Consider the following 21,104-nt stretch of genomic DNA (forward strand, 5'->3'; position numbering starts at 1 on the left):
CCAGAGGTGTGCAGCTAGCTCAGAAACCGGGCATATACTCTGAGGTGGTGAGAGGACTGCAAGGGGTGCCCAGCTTAGCCTTGGGAGATGTTCCAGGAGCTCTCAGTGGCTCCCACCCTGGACTGGAATCACCGATAGTGCCTGGATGGCAGGGAGGTGCTGGGCGTTGAAAGGGGATGATAGGGCGTTGCTATGGTGGACTCCATGGCAACTCTCTTGGTGAAGGTAAAATTGATGACACTAGAAGTCTAGCTTCTCCAGGAAGCTGGGACTTAGGACCTTGGTCTACGTCAGGGGTTGGCAAGACTTTTCTGCAAAGGGCAAATAGCAAGTATCTTAAGCTTTGAGGACCACATAGTCTCTGCTGCAGTTATTGTTTCTGTCCTTGTAGCACAAAAGCAGACGTAGATACTATATAAATGAACGAGTGACTGGCTTCCAATAAAACATGCATTCGTAAAAGCAGGTGATGACCTGAGGTCCATAGTGGGCCAAACTTTGGTTTAGATGGTGAAGGAGCACATGCTGTGCGTTCCCTCTCTGATACGAATCCTGAAGAAACTTCAAAGAGGAGTGAGAATTTCAGGAAAAAACAAAATTAAACAAAACAAGTGAGTCGTACCCCCTTCAGGAGAATGATAGCTGTTTTGAACTTGTGTGTGTCTGTGTACAGGGCGTGTGTGTGCATGTGTGCCTGTGCATGTGTGTGTATTCATATAGATGCATGTGTGTGGGTGTGTATTCATGTGTATGCATGTGTGTAAGTGTGTGTGCATGTGTAGGGTGGGAGCAGGGGCTAAGTGTGGCTGGAGGGGCAATAAAAAGATATCCAGGGCTTCCCTGGTGGCGCAGTGGTTGAGAGTCCGCCTGCCGATGCGGGGGACACGGGTCTGGGAAGATTCCCACATGCCGCGGAGCGGCTGGACCCGTGAGCCATGGCCGCTGAGCCTACGTGTCTGGAGCCTGTGCTCCGCAACGGGAGAGGCCACAACAGTGAGAGGCCCGCGTACCGAAAAAAAAAAAAAAAGATATCCAAGGGGAGCAGTGTGCACTTTGTTCTCACCACTCCTGGAGTTATCAGGGTTGTCAGTGCCTTACCCCAGTTTTAGTGCAGGCTTCACCAGGGTTATATCAGGGCTGCAAAACTCTTGCTGGGTGAGGCTTTGGGGAGAAGAGTGGACCCTTCTGGCCTTGGGCTTTCTCCCTTCCATGCTTCCCCACAAGCCCCCCGGGGGGCACTCATTAGAACCTGGAAGCCACCCCTATCAATGTGCTTCCCCAAGGATCTGAAGGGAAGCTCTGACCTCAGATGATAGCAAAGGAAAGGAAGTTGGCTGTGGTCTGGTGGTGCCTGGGGCTCATCTCCTTTGCTCTCCTTGAAACCATAGGCTGGCATATTACCAGACAAAATGACAAATTCCACCAGGGGACATGATCTCACAAGCCCTGGAGGAGACATCCCAGAAGACAAATAGATCATTTGAAGTAGAATTAGTGGACCACACAGACAGAGAATACACATAATAAAAATATACAAGGATATAAGAAAAGTTACTGGCATTATGAAAGAGGAAATGGCAAAAAGAAACAAAGAGAAATATTATTATATATAAAAACAATCATTGAGAAAAGCCATAAAAGATGGGGTAAATCATATGATGAAGGATGAAATAATGAGGGAGAGATCAGGTAGAGCATTCTCTCTGAAAAGCTAAAAAGGAAAAAATATAAATGACAGTGAAGGAATACAGATGATAGAATAGAAGGACAATTATCCAGAAAGTACAAGTCCCAGAAGGAGAGAAAAATAAAGATGATGATGAGGAGGGTCTTCCCTGGTGGTCCAGTGGTTAAGACTTCACGCTCCCACTACAGGGGGCATGGGTTTGAGGGTTCGATCCCTGGTTGGGGAACTAAGATCCTTCATGCCACACAGTGCAGCCAAGAAAAAACAGATGGAGGGGAGGAAATCTTGGAAGAAATAATGAAGATACATTTCTCAGAATTAAAGAAAAGAAAGTTGATCAACATCAAGCTAAAAGAGCTGAGTACGCCAAACCAGAGAGCTAGTTTGGAAACCAAGAGCGCCAAACCTAGACAATTAGAGTGAAATTAAAGGATATCTGAGGTGAAAAAAGAAAATTATAAAAGCTTCCAGAGAGAAGAAAGAGATCATTTGCAAAAGAACGTGATTCCATTTGACATAGACTTCTCAGTAGAAACAATGGATGAAGGTAGACTAAATAACAATATTTTTTAAATGTTAAAGGAAAAAAATTGAACTTGGAGTTTTATGTCCAGCCAAATTAGTATGTAAATATGAGGGTGTAATGGCAACATGCTCAGGCATGCAAGGCCTCAGAGGGTTTGCTACATGAAGTTTCATAGTGAAAATGCTTTGGGAGGAAGTGCTTAAGTAAGAAAAGAAACATACAAGAGATGTTGCAGGGCATGTGGAACCAAGGATGACTGAATAACTTTATAAAGTTTTTTTGTCATCTTTTTAAAAAGCTAGGGACAAAGAAAAGAAAAAGAGGTCATATATCCATTATAACCCAGAATTAAAGTTCTAGGTAATATCAACATTATGGGGGAAAGGAGGACTAAGAGTCTTGGTGTAGGGAAGGTATAGATGTTGATACTTTTATATACCCTTACTGATTTCCTAAACTTATCAATATTTATATCTTCCTCCTACCAAGTCTCTTAGGTTAAGAGCAACTATCATAAGAACAAAAGGAAAATGTGTTTAAAAATATCAAGCAAAAGAAAATAAGATGGCAAAACTAAATCCTAACTCAACAGGAATTACAATAAATGTAAGTAGGTTATATTCACCAATTGAAACATAACATCAAGTTAGATTTTCTTTTAAATATTTAATAATAGTTGTCTAAAGATACTCTCAGTATTTGTCAAGGTAAGCTAATCGATGGTAACAAACAAACACTGAAATCTCTTTGGCTTAACAAAATAAACGTTTCTTTCTCCCTCACATCACAGTCTAATGTAGATTGAGCTGCAATTCTGGGGTGTTCTACTCCAGGCAGTGACTCAGGGATCCAAGCTTTTTCCATCTGTGGTTCTACTGTTTTGGGGGGGCTTTTTTGGGGTCCTATCAATCACCAAACCAAAGAATAAAGAAAGTGACAAGTAACAAGAATGATTGTGTGGGAAAAAAAAGAAAAAAAAAAAAGAATGATTGTGTGGGACAATTTATAGCCATGCCTAAAGTGGCATACATCACTTTTGCCCACATTCTATTATCCAGAACCCAGTCACATGGCCTCAACCTAACTGCAGTGGAGTCTGGGAAATGTAGTTTTTCAGAATACCTAGGAAAAAGAAAGGAGATTCGTGTATATATATGTAGTTTATTCTATACACATTTAAAATAAAAAGTAAAGCTGTCTTCATTCACAGATGACACAATATGGAAAACCCTACAACATCTATAAAAAAACCTGAACTAATAAATGAGTATAGCAAGATCACAGATTATAGGGTCTATATACAAAAAACAATTGTAAGTCTATATGCTAGTAACTAAGATTATAAAAGGAAATTTAAAAAATTCCAAATTTTAAAAAAGCTTAAGAAAGCTACTAATTTTAGGGCTTCCCTGGTGGTGGAGTGGTTAAGAATCCACCTGCCAATTCAGGGGACATTGGTTCGAGCCCTGGTCCGGGAAGATCCCACATGCCACAGAGCAACTAAGCCCATGTGCCACAACTACTGAGCCTGTGCTCTAGAGCCCGCGAGCCACAACTACTGAGCCCGTGTGCTACAACTACCGAAGCCCGCGCACCTAGAGCCCGTGCTCCGCAACAATGAGAAGCCTGTGCACCACGGTGAAGAGTAGCCCCCACTTGCCACAACTAGAGAAAGCCTGCGCGCAGCAACAAAGACCCAACGCAGCCAAAAGTAAAAATAAATAAATTTATTTTTTAAAAAAGCTACTAATTTAAAAAGTGAATTTTACAAGGTAACATAATACAAAGTCAATATAAAAAAATTTATTGTGTTTGTATATACTAGCAAAAAAATTGGAAAATAAAATTTGAAATATATCATTCACAGTAGCATCCAAAAACATTAAATAGAGATAAATTTAACAAATTTTATGCAGGACATGTGCTATGAAACTACAAAACATTGCTGAGAGAAATTAAACAAGATCTAAATAAATGAAGTGATGTACCAATATTGTTAAAATGTCAGCTTTCCCTAAATTGAATTAGAGATTAAATATAATCTCAACAATAATCCCAAACTGATTCTAAAATTTATATGGAAAAGCAAAGGAACTAGAATAGCCTGAACAAGTTTGAAAAAGAACAAAGTTAGAGGACTCACATTTCCTGATTTCAAGCAGTTATAAAACTACAGAAATAAATATAGTGTGGTATTGGTGAAAGGACTGATATATAGATGAACGGAACAGAATAGAGGGTCCAGAACTGGACCGACACATATATGGTGAAGTGATTTTTGGTAAAGTTACAAAGGCAAGTCAATGAAGAAAGGATAGTCTTTTCAACAAATGGTGCTGGAACAACTGGACATCAACAATTGTACATATGCAAAAAAATGAACTTCAACCTCTACTTTACATCATTTATAAAATTCAGAATGGATCACAGACATAAGTATAAAACCTCAAACTATAAAATTTCTTGAAGAAAGCGTAACATAAATCTTTCTGTGTTAGGCAAAGATTCCTAAGATACAACACCAAAAAACATGATCCATAAAAGAAAAAATTGCTAAATTTTACTTCATCAAAATAAAAAACTTCAAAATTAAAAAAAAGCCTCTGTTAAGAAAATGAAAAGGCAAACTATAAATGGGGAGAAAACATCTGCAAACCTATACCTGATAAGGACTCATATCCAGAGTATATGAGAATTCTCAAAAGTCAGTAATAAGAAAACAAACAAAGTAAAAATGAGCAAAAGATTTGAACAGACACTTCAACAAAGACGTATGGATGGCAAAAGAGTACACGAAAAATGTTCTATATTTTCATTGTAATGATGGCTTTTGTCCAGTTCATAAAACTGTGTACTCAAAAGGATAAACTTAACTAAGTGTAAAGCATCTCTTCATATAAAAAAATTATAAATGTTATGTTGTGTGAAAGAAACTAGATACTTACTGATTGACTGCCTTTAGGTGAAGTTCAAGAAGAGCCAAAACTAATCTATGGTGACAGAAAACAAAGCACCATTGTCTACAGAGTGTGAGGGTGAAGTGGAAGGGGCCCAGGGGACTCCCGAGGTGGTGGGCATGTTCTGTAACCTGATTGGCTGGTGGTTACATGAGTACATGTATTTATCAAAATGCATCATATTGAGGGCTTCCCTGGTGGCGCAGTGGTTGAGAGTCCCCCTGCCATTGCGGGGGGCACGGGTTCGTGTCCCGGTCCGGGAAGATCCCACATGCCGCGGAGCGGCTGGGCCCGTGAGCCATGGCCGCTGAGCCTGCGTGTCCGGAGCCTGTGCTCTGCAACGGGAGAGGCCACAACAGTGAGAGGCCCGCGTACCGCAAAAAAAAAAAGAAAGATCAGAAGCAGAATTCTCATTATTTGCATATGATGTGAGCATTCATTTAGAAGGCCCTTTGGAAGCAACAGACTATTAGAATCAATAAGATTTCAGCAACATTGCTAGATAGAAACCTACAAAATCAATAGTATTTCTAGAATTTCTCTGCATCTCTAATACCCAATTAAGAAATGGATCTTAGATACGTTGCTAGATACAAAGTATCTGTAACATATAAGAATATGTAAAACCTCTTGGTAGAAAATTTTAATAAAGGATATAGAAGAGAATCTGAATAAGCAGACAAATAGATCATAATGTAGGGTGAGATGACAAAGTTATAAAGGTGTGAGTTCTCTCCAAATTCATCTGTAAATGTGATGCAGTCCTAATCAAAATTCCAGTTGGAGTTTTTGGAGAAATTTGATAAATTCACAGTAGCATTTTTAGCGATGAATAAAGACCCATAAACAGCTAAGAAAAACTTCAAAGAAGGAGGAAGAGGAAGAGGAGGAGGAGGAGGGAGAGGGGAAGGGGGAGGGGGGGAGGAGGAAGGAGGGTGTGATTTTTCCCGACCACATTTATAAGACCGTAGTGATAAAAAACAATTATGGTACTGGCATAGGAACAGACAGACATGGAAGAGAATAGAGAACTGACGGGCAGACCCAATACCTTCAGGAGCTTAACATGTAGGTCAAAATGTTCAGTAGATGATGTTGGGGAAGTGGATTCCTACCTGACAGCACGTGCAAGGTGGCCTCTAGGTGGATTAATGGTGTGAATGTGAAAGTAACTTGAAAAAGTTAATAAAAGACAACATAGGAGCCATTTGTTGTGATTCAGGGCAGTAATTAAAGACTTTTTGTTTTTATTATTAATCCCCAAGCTATGCTACCTAACTAGAAAATATTGCCTCTTATAAGTTACATAGATATAAATGTTCCATATATTCTCTCCTATCATTAAAACATGCAGTAATAAAAGACTTTTTTTTAAATTTATTTTTGGCTGCGTTGGGTCTTCATTGCTGTGCACAGGCTTTTCTCTAGTTGTGGTGAGCGGAGACTACCCTTCGTTGCGGTGCGTGGGCTTCTCATTGTGGTGGCTTCTCTTGTTGTGGAGCACGGGCTCTAGGTGCGTGGGCTTCAGTAGCTGTGGCACGTGGGCTCAGTAGTTGTGGCTCACGGGCTCTAGGGCTCAGGCTCAGTAGTTGTGGCGCACGGGCTTGGTTGCCTGCAGCATGTGGGATCTTCTCAGACCAGGGCTAGAACCTGTGTCCCCTGCATTGGCAGGTGGATTCTTAACCACTGAGCCACCAGGGAAGTTCCCAGTAATAAAAGACTTTTAAACAAAGTTTCGAAAGCACAAAACACAACCACTCCACCGCCCCCTCCCCACCAAAAGCCTCCTGATGAATTTGACGACACTGTTTGATGAAAGACACCTAGGACAAAGTAAAGAGAGAGGGTGGACAGAATCGGAGAAGGTATTTGTAATGTTTGAAGCCAAAACATTAAAATCTCGAATAAGCAAAGAACTCCTGCAAATCAACAGGAAGTAGGCAGCAAATCAACTAGAAAATGGTCAAGATATGAAGAGGCAATTCCCAGAAGAGGAAAACAAAATCCAAGGAGCACATGAAGAGCTGATGCAAAATCTTAGTAATGAGAGACGCCATTTAGAACAACTTTATACCAATTCGACTGGTGAACATTCCAAAGCTGCTAATGCCACGTCTTGGGGGCATGTGGGGCTGGAGTGAGTTGGAAGGGTAACTGGGCTGTGGAGTAGGCTGGTGCAGCCGTTGGGGAAGGCCACCTGGCGCTACTTATGCAACCCAAGTGTTCACATACCTGGGATGCAGCAGTCCCACTATTCCCACAGGAAGTGAGAATGGAATGTGGGGATAAAGGGAACATAGAACTAACTAACTAACTAAACAAATGGTGAGGGCAGGACCAGCACGGACTAGCAATGACAACGGACTAGAATCTGAGGAGCATGCATGCTACACACACACACACACACACACACACACACACACACACACACACACACACACACACACACACACACACACACACACACACACACACACCCTGTGCCGTGGTCCAGCATGCAGGAACAGTCCAGGACTGCCCTGCAAACTTGCTGTGGGAGGACAGAGGGACAAGACAAGCTAAGATGAACCCTGGAGGTCTCTGATGGTCCACAGGGCACAGGGATGGAGGGTGTGAGTAGGCAAATGCTCCTGCACACCCAGGGCCATCAGGGAGGTTGAGTTGGGCTAATGTCTACTCAGAGCGATGGGAAAGGGACAGAGACCTGGAGCTGCGGCCACAGCAGGATGGGTGGGGGAGGGGAGCACCCGTCAGGGCCACCGCCCCCTCCTCCACTTCCCCCCCTCCCCTCCCTCTCCCCTCCCCTTCAATTGCCCAGACCTAGCACCCTGCCTACACAGGAAGACGCTGAGGTCTGGCTGTCCCTGTTAGGCCCTGGAGAGCTCAGAGGAGAAGGCCTCAGTGCTGCCTGGTGAGACTTCAGTTCCTAGCATTTTGCGTGTGTGTGTGCAGGTGTGTTTGAATGTGTGTGACGGGGTGTGAAAGGGTTGTGTGAGTGTGTCTTTGGAGACGGGGGCGTGTTGTCTTTGTCAAGGCTGTGGAATTTGCTGCAAAGAGAGAATGTAGCAGGAAGGGAACTGTTCAGGTTATATTTTTGATGTAAAATTGCAACTGTTTCTTTGCTTTATTTTGTTCTTGGCTCTAGGTAGCTCATTGAATACCAGACGTTCAGAACTGGGGAAGGCAAATTTCAGGTTGCTTTTAGCTCAGGTCAAAGGAGCAAAGGAAGCTCTTCTGGAAGAAAAAGAGGAAAAGGGGTTTGTGTGTTAAGGGATAAAAAGGGTGTTGGCGGGACCTGAGGGAAGAGGTTTGTGAATGGGGGAGGGGCAGAGACTCTAAGTCCTGGGCCCTGGGCGGGAACCTGGAGCCTGTTCTAAGGCCCAGGCACTTGCTGCCGGCTTGGCCCAGCCCTCCCTGCGTCCAGAACCGTCGGCCTCAGAACAGTGCCTGTCCTTGCCTGTACCGCCTTTGCCTGCACCAGTCCCAGAGGGTGCAGTCAGGAAATGATCGTTTCATTATCCACTTAGAAAGTTATCAATTGACGGTGTTTTTCAAGCTTTGCATCGCCCCTGAAGAATCACTGCTGGGGTGGGAAGGGCTGGGCGGTGTAAGAGATGTCAAAAGTGAAGAAAGGAGAAGGGCACTAGTCCTTGAGCTGGAGTGTGGATCTCCTGACTCCGCCGAACTCCTGCCTGGGTTTTCTTTCTGCCTCTGGACGCCCCCTCCTCCCTGCCAATCCCACAGACGCCTGGACTCACTAGGTCCAACACGGGACATACGATGTCCTCCCAGTGACTGCCTCTCCTCCCGGGTCCCCATCTCGGTCTCCCTGGAGGCTTCCTTCCCCACGCAGTCACCAAGTCCAGAAGCTTCCACCTGGATGTGTTTGGAGAACTTGCCCAGGGCCCAGCCCAGGCCCCACCTGGGGCCTGGCTCCCCCGCAGTCTCAGCCGGCTCAGTCAGCATTGGGGGAGGAGGAGGAGTCTTTATGAAATACCGCCTGGACAACCCTCACTGAAGCCTTCTCCATCACTGCCATGGGGGGACCCAGAGTAGGGCCTGAACCCCCAGAAAGGGGTTGCCCGGTGGACAGATGGGGTTCAACAGCGTTGGTGCTCGTCCTGGAATCCTTTAAAATTGCCCTCAATCCTGATGGAACTGAAGGACAAGTGATCAACTTAGTGTTATCGTGCCAGTGATGCTTTTGAAAACGGAGGGTCCAGTGTCCCATTGTCTAGATAGATTTCAGAAACTACATCGTCCTCCTGTCGTGATTTTTACCATCCTACTTGTCGCAGGTGGCGCCCGCTTCCACGTAGGGGGTGAAACAGGTTTCCGTGAAGGTAAGCGCACCTGAGTTGAAGAAATGAGGTAATTTAGAGAGAAAAGGTAAGAAGGGAGCAGCAGGGTACGTGACTCATACAAGAACCCGAAGGTGGCCTCGAAACGGCGGATGGGTCTGAAAACCCAACTTGGGGTGTGAGTTGAGTGTTTGCACGTACGTGCACAGGGGGTGTGTCCGTCTTTGTACAGCATCTGGGCCCAGGGGGTGTGTCCGTCTTTGTACAGCACCTGGGAACAAGTGTCTACATGCAAGGGTTTGTGTCTCTGGGGTCTGTGACCCCAGCAGGGGAAGGGGCTGGACTGCGCTCCCTCTCAGGCCTCTGGAAGGTTCTGGAACCCAGCCCTAGCTGTGAGCCCATCTGCCCAGGCTGGACGTTCGGCAATCGGATGCAACCGTCTGGGACTGGCTGCGCGGCGTGGTTGAGGGGCGGGGCGGGGGGCGGAGGAGCGGCTTACGGCCAGCGCGGTGACTCAGCACGGTGGGGTGGGCCGGGGCGGGGCGGGGCGCGCCCACCCGTATAAGGCTCGGGGCCGACACCGCGGGCGCCGGAGTTCTGTAGCTGCTGCCGCTGCAGAGGTCCGCGTCGCCATCAGTGAGTCCCCGCCGCCTGCAACTCTCTGGGGGATTCCGAGGGGGCTCCCAGGGTTTTGGGGAGCAGTTGGGGCTCTCGGGGGGGCCTACAGCGCCCAGAACAGGGGATGCAACCCCAGGGAGGACGAGCGGGCGCCTTCTCCCCCGTAACACGCCTCTCCCAGACGCTAACAGACTTTTCTCTGCATCCTGCAGTGCCGCCCTACACCATCGTCTACTTCCCTGTTCGAGGTAGGGACCTGTGACCGGGAGGGAGGGGAGGCAGAGGTTGGGGGCTGCAGCAGCCCACGCCCCTCACCCACCTGAGGGAGTCCCCAGCCTCCCTTTTCCCTCCATCACGTGGCTACTAGCTCCGCCTTCCCTGTGCCCCGGAGCTGCCCGTTGCTAGAGTACGCAACTTCCCGGGCCTGGCCCGCCCCCCGCAGTGTGCTGGGAGATCATCGGAGGAGTCCTCACCTCCTTGGCTCTTTCCCAGCGCGCTGCGAGGCTGGGGTCTCTGCCCATCCCCACACCCCGTCCTCCCCTTCCCCAGGGCGCTGCGAGGCCATGCGCATGCTGCTGGCCGACCAGGACCAGAGCTGGAAGGAAGAGGTGGTGACCATGGAGACCTGGCCTTCACTCAAGGCCTCCTGTGTCAGTACTTCTGTCGTATCCCGGGTCAGGGGCTGGGCACTGGGGGGCAAAACTAGGGTGGGGGGCAGCCAAGCTCAGCACCTCTGACAGAGCTGTGCATTCCCCCAGCTGTACGGGCAGCTCCCCAAGTTCCAGGATGGAGACCTGACCCTGTACCAGTCCAATGCCATCTTGCGTCACCTGGGCCGCTCCCTCGGTGAGTCCTGAGCCTGCAGGTGGCCCAGTCCAGGGCAGGGGTGTGCGGGCATCAGTCAGCGTTCCTGAGCATCTGCTCAGTGTTGGCCCCTTGAGCCTCTTCCACTTAAATCAAATTGTCCTGCAACCCTGTGGAGTGGAGGCAAGTGGAGGTTACCTATCTTCCCTAAGGTCAGGCCCGGGTCTGTCTAGCAATCCTTGCCCTGTAGCAGGCCACCTCCCACTGAATTCTGAGCATGGACTCAGACGGTCCTTTTCCACATCCTCCTCCCTCCTCCCTGGCCGAGGCTCACAGGCAGCCACGTGGCCTGTCTGGTGGGTCAGGTTGTAGTGGCTAGTCAGGCTCCCCGTCATGCTGTCTGCTCTCCCGCCACCCCAGGGCTGTATGGGAAGGACCAGCGGGAGGCGGCCCTGGTGGACGTGGTGAATGACGGCGTGGAGGACCTTCGCTGCAAATACGTCACCCTCATCTACACAAACTACGTAAGCAGGGACACGGGGATGGTCACTGAAGACAAAGAAAGGGGCTGGCTTCCTTCTCACCCTACACGACACCCCTCACGCAGCTCTGACTGACCCTTCCCTTGGGCTGCTTCTGGCTCTGCGGGGCGGGGGGGGATGTCAAGAGCCATTATAGGCTGGACACAAGACTCAGCCTCCCTGCCTGGGGGAGGGACCCAGTCAAGTAGCAGGCAATGGCAGAACAGCGTGAGGACAGGAGACATCCAGCCAGAGGTGGTCCCTGATCCGCAGCTGGGGGAGGTCCGGAGCACTTCCTGGAACCAGGTGCAGAGGAGGAGGGTCTATAGTCAGCTTCTAGAAGGAGTGCTGGCACTGTCAGGTGCACAAGGTATCAGGCACGGAGCACATTCAGGGACTAGGGACCAGTTTAGCAGAGGCAAGGCGTGTGTGCCTACGTGTGTGAGAGGGAGGGAGGGAGGGAGAAGAGCGGCAGGAGATAGAGCTGGAGGGGCAGCGGGCCCAGGTCCTGGAGGCCTTGAACCAGCTGGCTTGGATGCTCTCTTTGGGGAGTCTAAGCAGGGCGGTGTCTGTGAGATCCAGAAAGATCCTACAAGGCTTTTGCAACAGTCCGGAGAGCGATTGTGGCAAGAGTGGCCTAGCGAAGGATCAGCAGCTGAAATGGACAGGATGTGGCAATAGCCTGGGGTGGGGAGTGAGGAGAGGAGGGGCGGGGGCCGGGTGAGTGGCGATTCGCTGAGACGGGGCAGACAGTAGGCGACGTCTCAGGGCAGGGGCAGAGGCAGGGCGAGCAGCAGTGTGAGGGTCAGGAGGATGATGTGCGGTGGCATCTCTCTGGCAGGAGGCGGGCAAGGAGGACTATGTGAAGGCACTGCCCCAGCACCTGAAGCCTTTTGAGACCCTGCTGTCCCAGAGCCAGGGCGGCCAGGCCTTCATCGTGGGCAACCAGGTGAGCTGGCCCTGTCCCGCCCCTTCCGCACCACCCTCTTCTTACAGATGGCAAACCGGTGCAGAGCGAGCACGTGAGCCATTGGTTCAGCAAAGCTGGGCAGACCAGGGGACCGGCTCGGGCTCCCTGTCTCGCACCTTCCACACCCACCGAGCCCTTGCCCCGCTCTGCCCTGCAGATCTCCTTCGCCGACTACAACCTGCTGGACCTGCTTCGGATTCACCAGGTCCTGGCCCCCGGCTGCCTGGACTCCTTCCCCCTGCTCTCGGCCTACGTGGCCCGCCTCAGCGCCCGGCCCAAGCTGCAGGCCTTCCTGGCCTCCCCGGAGCACGTGAACCGCCCCATCAATGGCAACAGGAAACAGTGAGGGCTTGTGGCACTTGCAGCAAGAGGCAGGGAGCTGCCTGCTTCCCTTTCCCTAGGACCAATAAAGTTTCCAAGAGAGAAGCAGTGCTGTGAGCATTGAGTTCTCTGGGGAGGGGACTCCCTGATCCTCTCACGCCTGGGGGAGGGACAGGCAGCTGGACAGGATACTTGAATCCTAAAACACAGAGTGTCTTCCTGGAGCCCTCAACCAGCTCTGTGTTTACTGAACTCCAGAAACAAAGAAAAAAAACCAAAGAAACAGGAAGAGTAATCAACCATGGTCCCTGCCCTGGAGATCCCCACAGTCTACAGAGAACAGGCTCACTTAAATAAACATGCTTTCTGCTCTCAGCAGGCCACCTGCCAGAGGGCCTCCATCCAGGACTGCAGGAGCTGAGGGGCCCTTGGCCGAGCAGGGGCGTGGGGAGGAGCTGAGCCGCTCAGAACAGCCCCGGCTGGGTCGGTGGGAGGGTCAGTCACTTCTGCTCAGATGGGGCTCTCCTTTCTTCCTTGTGCGTTGTGGGCACGGGAACAACACTGGGCGGTCCGGGTGGCTCGCCTCCTGCCTTCTCTCACCATCTTTGTTAGCTGGGCAAAGAGAATGACCCAGCCTAGGTGAGCTGGCTGTGGCGTGTCCACAGTGGGGAGGCATTGGGGTGCAAACAGGTTGTGGCTCTCGGGGCTCCCACGGATGGCTGGAGGGGAGGGCCTGTGGGAGGGCCCCTTGGTGCAGCCTGGAGGAGCAGACCCTTCTCTGGGGAGCCTTGCCCAGCATCAGAGCCTCCTGCCCAAAGTGGGGAACCTCTCAGTAAGTCAACCTCTCTCATTGCTGAGAGAACTCAAAGTAGGTGAGACTTCCAGGAAATGTTATTTGAGGGCCCAGAGGGAAACAGCTCTGCAGTGACTAAGGTGTCCTGCCTGCATGCTGCAGGGCTGGTGGGTTGGCAGAGGGGTACCTGCACCCATCCCACATAGAGAGCCCCAGTTTAGGGGCCATTCATGGTGTCGGAGCAATCATGGCTCCAGCATCAGGGCAGCCATGATTCAGTTCATGCCTGAACACCCTCGGAGGATCCCAGGAGGACAGAACAGCTGAGAGCAGTGCTATTGGGCAGGTGGCTGGGGAAATGGGTTAGAGGCTGGAACAGACATTGCCTATGGGGGATGCTGGCTTCAGGAAGTGTGGATCAAAACTAAGAGGCGGGGCTTCCCTGGTGGCGCAGTGGTTGGGAGTCCGCCTGCCGACGCAGGGGACGCGGATTCGTGCCCCGGTCCGGGAGGATCCCACATGCCGCGGAGCGGCTGGGCCCATGAGCCATGGCCGCTGAGCCTGCGCGTCCGGAGCCTGTGCTCCGCAACAGGAGAGGCCACAACAGTGAGAGGCCCGCGTACCGCAAAAAAAACCCCAAAAAACAAAAACTAAGAAGTATGTATCCCCGAACCATCTATAGCTGCCCTTGCAAGTAAGGATCATAATTGCTAAAGCTAATGGAGTACCTTCGATGCCAGGCATTATACTAAATGCTTCAGTATATTAACTTCCTTAGTCCTCACCACCCTTGAGTAGGTGCTCTCATCCCTGTTTATGAATGAGGAGTCACAGAACGTTTAACTTGCCGAAGAGTGAATAGAGGCAGCAGCAAGGTTATCATATTGCTTGTGATCACAGCAGGTTGAAAACAGAACAGGTGTCCATCAACAGGAGACTGCCTCCGTACACTAGGGGCACACACACACAGTGGATTTTGCACTGTGAAAAAGAGCAAGGAGGCCTGGATCCGGCCCTTTGGGAGCACGGGGCTGAGCCAACAGAGTGCAGCCCTCTGCAAGAGACTTTTTTCTATTGCTCACCGATGATATTTGGGAAAATGACACTTTCCTAACCCCTCTGCAGTTGGGAGGGGCCATATAGCATGTTCTGGTCGTGCTGGACTGTGGGCAGAGCAGGTGAATCACTTCCAAGGACAACATGGAGCGGGACACGTGGTGTGGTTGAGCGTGGCCTTGTGGTTTTGCACTGCCGGCATTTTACAGTTGTCATTGCAGCATAACCTGACCCATCCTGTCTGATCTGTCCTTTATTCTCAGCTCAGGCTAAGGGAATCCAGTCACCTCCCAATTTTGTCCTGCCTCTGAAGGTGATCAGGCGAGGGGAGGGGGCTATGACTCTGGGGTATTCTCCCCACGCCAACAGTAGGCCCCTCTGGCTCTCCCAGACCAGCCCCTGAGAGCTGTCAGTGATGGGGAACTGAGAAAATGTCTTCATCTGGGAGTGGAGGAAGACACCCAAGCTGGGGGAGGTGATCAGAGAGAGACTAAAGGGCCCAGCCCCCTCCTTGGCCTGGACATTTGGCTGCAGGGCCAAAGTGGGACAGATTCTCCTGGAGACAGCACCTGGACCTGGAGACGATGGCTAGGTGACTTTGGCCACCGGGGAGAGCAAAGGATGGTTTCAGAGCCGGGCCGGGCCTGCTCCTTCTGCCTGGGAGCACACTGCACTTGCACACCTAGTCCACTGCATCCCGAAGGCCCGCCCCCACGGACTGATAGAGACCTTCTGCACTCCACCATCTCCTGACCTCAGCACTGCCCTCACCTCTCTTTTGGAAACTCCACTTCCCTCCTAGCTGGTTCTAGCTGCCCTCTGTGAAAATAGAGACCAGCAAATGACAGCAGGCTGTATACTCAGAGCTGGCTCCAGCAAGGGAACCGGCCACTGCCAAAGGCTGGCTCAAAGGCAGGCAGAGGAGTGAGGAAGCTTTACAGGGGAAAAGGGAGACTTCAGCTGTGCCCTGAATGGAGGCTGTCGGCCCGGGGAGCTGTAGGCGGGCTGACTGGAAGTGGGGGCATCGTGTGTCACTGCTTAGGGGAGCAGATTTGGCTTCCTCTGGTTGGTCCTAAGTTGGAAAAGGGGATAAAAATTAAAGAAGCTGTCAGTTATTAATCAAGTCCTGGACATTTGGGGCGATTATTTGCAAGGGTTATCGTTGGCTTCCTGGATTGTTCCTAGAGATAGCAGTCTGACTTCCTACAAGTCTGACCTATAATGGGCTGGCTTCCTGTCCGGTTACTGTAGGTAAGAGATTGGTTTCCAGGCAGGTTGCTGCAGGTCGTGAGTCAGCTCTTTATCCATACACGGTCTGGCCATTGTCCGTTATGTGTTCAGTCTCCTCTTGCAGAGAGGCGACCCCAGCTACAGCAACTGGAAGCCTTTTCCTCAGGTATTTACCTTGAGTGGAGAAATCCTGTAGGGGGAAAGCAGGAGCCCATTCATTCTCCTTTGAGGAACGGTCCCTGGCTCATTTCTGGGCCCTGGAGGAGACTGAACACTCGGGGGCCACCAGAGGATCAGTCTGAGTTGCCCATGAGAACAGCGAAGCAGAGATGGTGTGCCAAACAGCACTGCTTCCAGGACACGTGAGGGACTCGGGAAACTGCAGGAGTTCGTGGTTCCCGTTGCCAATGTGCCTGCACCTGCCACACCTGGCCTGGAGGGCCCTGGGGGCTAACCAGGAGCTGGGCTTCCCCAGGGCTCTGTGCAGCAGGGCTGCTGCCTCCGGCCGAGGTGGGCAGCCCTGAAAGGCCCTGGAGAAGGAAGTTCTCCCCAGGGAAGAACTTTGAGTGGCACCTCTCACTGCCCACTTTGCCAGGAAAGAGAGAAGGCCAAGGTCAGCCTCCAAAGTCCTGGGCAGAGGCTGGTGCTCAGGAACTTGAAAGGGGCAAGATGTGGGGCGGGGGGCGGGGGGGGGAGCGGGGGAGGTAGGAGCTGGCATTGAGGTTGTTGGCATAAAGGATTAAGGGAGGGCCTTAGGGTGGCCAGTGGGATGACCCTGCTGCAGAACAAGGAAGGCTCCAAACAACCGGGGGTGCTGACCTCTAGAAGGCTCGCTGCTTCCTCCTACCCCAGCCGACCCTGTGCCTACTCGGTGGGTTTCCAGGCACCTATTGCTGCAGAACAAACTTGGTGGCATCACTCTCTATCAGGAATCCAGGCCGCCGGGCGTAGGCCTGACGCTGCACAGGCCTGGCCTGGCCTCCCGCCCTTGGCCACATGCAGTGGGCGGGGCTAGCGGCGTGCCCTCCCGCCCAGCTTCCTGAGCATGCGCAGAGAGGTCCGTACCCGGCTGGGAGAGCATCGGAGGCCTCCGCGAGCAGTGGAAACTGATCCAATGACAGGGTCTGTAGCCAGCAAACCTGCCACGAAGTTTACAGTCCCCTCAGTCACCCAGAGCTTCCGTCAAACTTCCTGCTCGCTCCTAACACGACAAATATCAACGGACAACAAACGATTGCCAGATATTTGAGGGAAATCTCTAACGTAAAAGAACGAAACAATAATAAACAGGAGGGGGCAAAGGAACTCAGAGAAGATAGACACTGTGCCGGCTGTGCATGAGAAAACTTCAGATAAACTTTAATCAGCATCTTCACGGAGATAAGAAAAGTTATTACATCTGGAGGATAAAAGGAGGCTATTAAAAAGAGCGTTCCCCGGAAAGATTAAAAATATGAGAGCAGAAATGAAAAATCTCAGGGGCTTCCCTGGTGGTGCAGTGGTTAAAAATCCGCCTGCCATTGCAGAGGACACGGGTTCGAGCCCTGGTCCGGGAAGATCCCACTTGACGATGAGCAACTAAGCCCGTGTGCCACAACTACTGAGCCTGCGCGCTAGAGCCCGCGAGCCACCACTACTGAAGCCCGCCCGCCTAGAGCCCGGGCTCCGCAACAAAGAGTAGCCCCTGCTCGCCTCAACTAGAGAAAGCCCGCGTGCAGCAACGAAGATCCAACGCAGCCAAAAATAAAGAAATAAAATAAATAAATTTATCAGAAAAGAAAAAGAAAAATCTCAGAAGGTAAAGTTGAAAAATACATATGAAAATAGAACAAAAAGATAAAAGCATGGAAAGATGAGAAAAACAGAGTATTATTCGAGGAAGTCTAGAGAGAGGGAGAGAAGAGGGTAGAAAAAAATCGTAGGGAGGGCTTCCCTGGTGGCACAGTGGTTGAGAATCCGCCTGCCGATGCAGGGGACATGGTTCGTGCCCTGGTCCGGGAGAATCCCACATGCCGTGGAGTGGCTGGACCCGTGAGCCATGGCCGCTGAGCCCGTGCGTCCGGAGCCTGTGCTCCGCAACGGGAGAGGCCACAGTGGTGAGAGGCCCGCATACAGCAAAAAAAAAAAAAAAAAAAAAATCGTAGGGAGCAGATTATCAAATGAATAATACATTTTCTCAGGACTGAAGAAGATGAGCTTTCACGTTGAAAGGCACAATGAGTGCCCAGCACATTGAATGAAGAAGGACCAAAGACTGATACAAAAGCAGATCATGAAATTCCAGAGCCCCCAGGAGGCAAATGAAGACCCTGCAACCTTCCAGAGAGAGAAAAACACCGCACACGAGGGATAAAGAATTTGAAATCGTGTCAGATATCTTGTGGTGGTGATGAAACATGTCCACAAATACTTTGACGCTCCGGCATCTCTATGGCCTCCCGTGGAAGCTGGGCAGGACTTTGCTGCTGCCTCAGTGAAGAGAAAACAGTGGAAGCCACACGATGGGGCTTCCCAGGCTAAGTTTGAGAAGGTCACACAGCTTTGCAGTTTCTCTCGAGACACTTGCTTCAGTCATTGTGCAAAAGGTCCAGCCACCCTGAGGCTGCCACAGAGAGAGCCCATGTGGAGAGACCAGAGATGGGGAGAAAAAGGGAGGGAGGGAGGGAGGGAAGGAGCAGTGATGAAGACACACCTGCTCCCAGCTGCCCAGCCCTGGAAATGACACTCTTCACTTCTGCCCCATCCAGATACAAGGGGGCTCTCTGCCCAGGAGGAGGAAATAAGTTTGTCATATCTAGTCAGTCCCTACCACATACAACATCAGATCTATACATACACAGGAACTTGATGTGTGATAGCAGTGACATCACAAATACTGAATAAGTTTGAAGAGTTATTTAGTGTTAGTAAAACTGATTCACCGTACTGAGAAAAATGACTGGATTCTCATCTCACGCCATTTACAACAATAAACTCCAGATAGATCAGTTGTTCTCAGCTGGGGGTGATTTTGTCCCCCAGATTATGCTTGGCCACATCTGGAGATATTTCTGTTGTCACAACTTATGGGGTGCTGCTGGCACTTAGGGATGCCACAATGCACAGGACAGCCACTCACAGCAAAGAACTGAAGAGGCCCAAATGTCCATAGTGTCAAGATTTAGAAACCCTGCCATAGGGTTCACCTATATGTGAACGAGAAAAATAAAATAATAACAGGAAAAAAGTAAGAGATTTCTTTATGACCTTGGACTGGGGATAAATTCCTTAAACAAGGCCCCCAAATGAATGAACTTGACTACATCAAGACTGAGGATTTCTCTTGTACAATGATGGTTACTATTTATCAGATTATCAGATAGATGATAAACTCAAAGGAAATATATTTGCAACATCTGACGGGGGAGGGAGGACCAGTGGTTTATAATGTTGGAGATGGTATTCCCACTAATCTTTCAGGATCCCCCCAAAGGGGGCCTTCCTGGTGGCTCAGTGGTTAAGAATCCGCCTGCCAGTGCAGGGGACAGGGGTTCAGTCCCTGGTCTGGGAACATCCCACATGCCGTGGAGCAACTAAGCCTGTGCGCCTCAACTACTGAGCCTGCGTGCGGCAACTACCAAAGCCTGCGCGCCTAGAGCCCGTGCTCCGCAACGAGAGAAGCCACCGCGATGAGAAGCTTGCGCACTGCAACATAGAGTAGCCCCCACTCGCCGCAACTAGAGAAAGCCCGTGCAGCAACGAAGACCCAACACAGCCAAAAAAAAAAAACCAAAGCCACAAAGACCATAAAAAACCAAACACACACTCCATCTCTCATGTATGTAGGAGACACCTGGAGTGATTACAGTTATGAGCTTCTATGCACCAAATAACATACCCTGACGTTCACAAAGCAAAAGCTGATGGGAAGACAGGGACTTAGGCAACTGGAAACAACAAATGTCCAACTCTGAAATAAGAAAACAGAGAAGGCACTGTCCTTTCAATTGCTCATGGGACATTTACTATAGTAACCATATGTCATGGTGCAGAGAAAGTTTTAGAACATTCCAGAGGGAGAGAGAGGAACAGTACAGACAACAGTCTCTCATTATAAGGCAATAAAATGAAAAATAGCAAAACCCAGGAAACAAAGAGACTGTAATGTTTACAGTTATAATATTTATATTTATAAGTGTATTTATACATCTCTCTTAAAATGGCATGGGACTTCCCTGGCAGTCCAATGGTTAGGACGCCACGCTTCCACTTCCGGGGACATGGGTTCGATCCCTGGTTGGGGAATTAAGATCCCACATGCCGCGGTGTGTGAGGCCAAAAAAAAAAAGAAAGAAAAAAAAATGGCATGTCAAAAAAGAAATCAAAACCAGAATTGCAGAACTTCTAGCAAATTATGATAAAGAAGCACCATAAATCGGAAGCGTTGGTCCTCTTGTCTCGATTACTCTAGCTTTATAATTAATCTTGCTCTCTGGCAGGGCAGATTCCCCCCAAGCCTCTCGTTCGTCTTCAAAATTGGTTTGGCCCTTCTTGGCCCTTTGTTCTTGTATATCCATGTTAGAATCAGTTTTCCCAGTTCCATGAAAGGCCTTGATGGGATTTTGATTGGAGTTTGTAAATTAACTTGGAAAGATGTGACATCTTTATGGCATTAAGTCACCCACCAGGTAAAGTCCCCTCGGCAGCTGCAGTACTGGCTAGAGGCAAAGGGAATGTGGGATTCTGGAAGGACGGAGGCAGCCGTAAATACTGGCTATGACGTCATGACCCATTGCCGAAGCGGCGCCCCTCCACGTGTCCTTTGTGGCTCTGAGTTTTGTGTATTGGGAAGAAATTGTCTTTGGAAGGTGCAAAGTGGTCACGGTAAGAAGAACATGTACCAGAAGATGAATAGCTCAACCTGTCTCTAATAAACACTCAACTGGTTTTTCTTTTTGCTGATTTATAAGGGAGGGCCTGGCGTTTCTAAAAACTGAACCTTGAGTCTCACATTTCTAACAGCTTGGGATTAGTCAAGCGGTGTGTAAGCTCTTCCTGGTATCTGTCCTCCCAAGTAGCCGTCAAGGGCTACACGGGGCAAAGAAGAGACTAGAGCTTTTGTGTTAAGGGACAAAGGGGGTGTAGGCAGAACGCCAAGGGACAACTTGGGGATGGGCAAAGGACCAACATGGAGACAGTCCATATACCTAGACCTGATCTACTAGATCCAGCAGACCTGGATCTGCTACCAGGGAGGTGCCAGGGTGGGTGGACTGAGCGGACTGCACCGGTCCCTGGGACCTGTGCCCAACGGAGACTTCACAGGTCCTCCGTGTTGGAG

General features: G+C 49.9%; 1 protein-coding gene across 1 annotated transcript; it reads left to right on the top strand.

Moving 5' to 3' along the window:
* The first annotated feature begins 9,985 nt into the window (after positions 1–9,985).
* On the top strand, positions 9,986–12,810 carry LOC309826512 (glutathione S-transferase P). Its single transcript, XM_082660720.1, has 7 exons — positions 9,986–10,107; positions 10,302–10,337; positions 10,639–10,739; positions 10,848–10,935; positions 11,314–11,417; positions 12,256–12,363; positions 12,542–12,810. Coding segments are annotated over exons 1-7 (627 nt in total). The 5' UTR covers positions 9,986–10,106; the 3' UTR covers positions 12,731–12,810.
* Positions 12,811–21,104: the final 8,294 nt, after the last annotated feature.

This window comes from Grampus griseus, assembly GCF_964374135.1.
Source record: "Grampus griseus genome assembly, chromosome: 8".
Classification (NCBI taxonomy): Eukaryota; Metazoa; Chordata; class Mammalia; order Artiodactyla; family Delphinidae; genus Grampus; species Grampus griseus.

What these genes read in the sequence shown, in the direction of transcription:
- LOC309826512 (XM_082660720.1), top strand. An exon ending in CTTCACTCAAGGCCTCCTGT is followed by an intron (nt 10,740 to 10,847) that starts GTCAGTACTTCT and finishes GCATTCCCCCAG; the next exon opens with CTGTACGGGCAGCTCCCCAA. An exon ending in TCACCTGGGCCGCTCCCTCG is followed by an intron (nt 10,936 to 11,313) that starts GTGAGTCCTGAG and finishes CCGCCACCCCAG; the next exon opens with GGCTGTATGGGAAGGACCAG.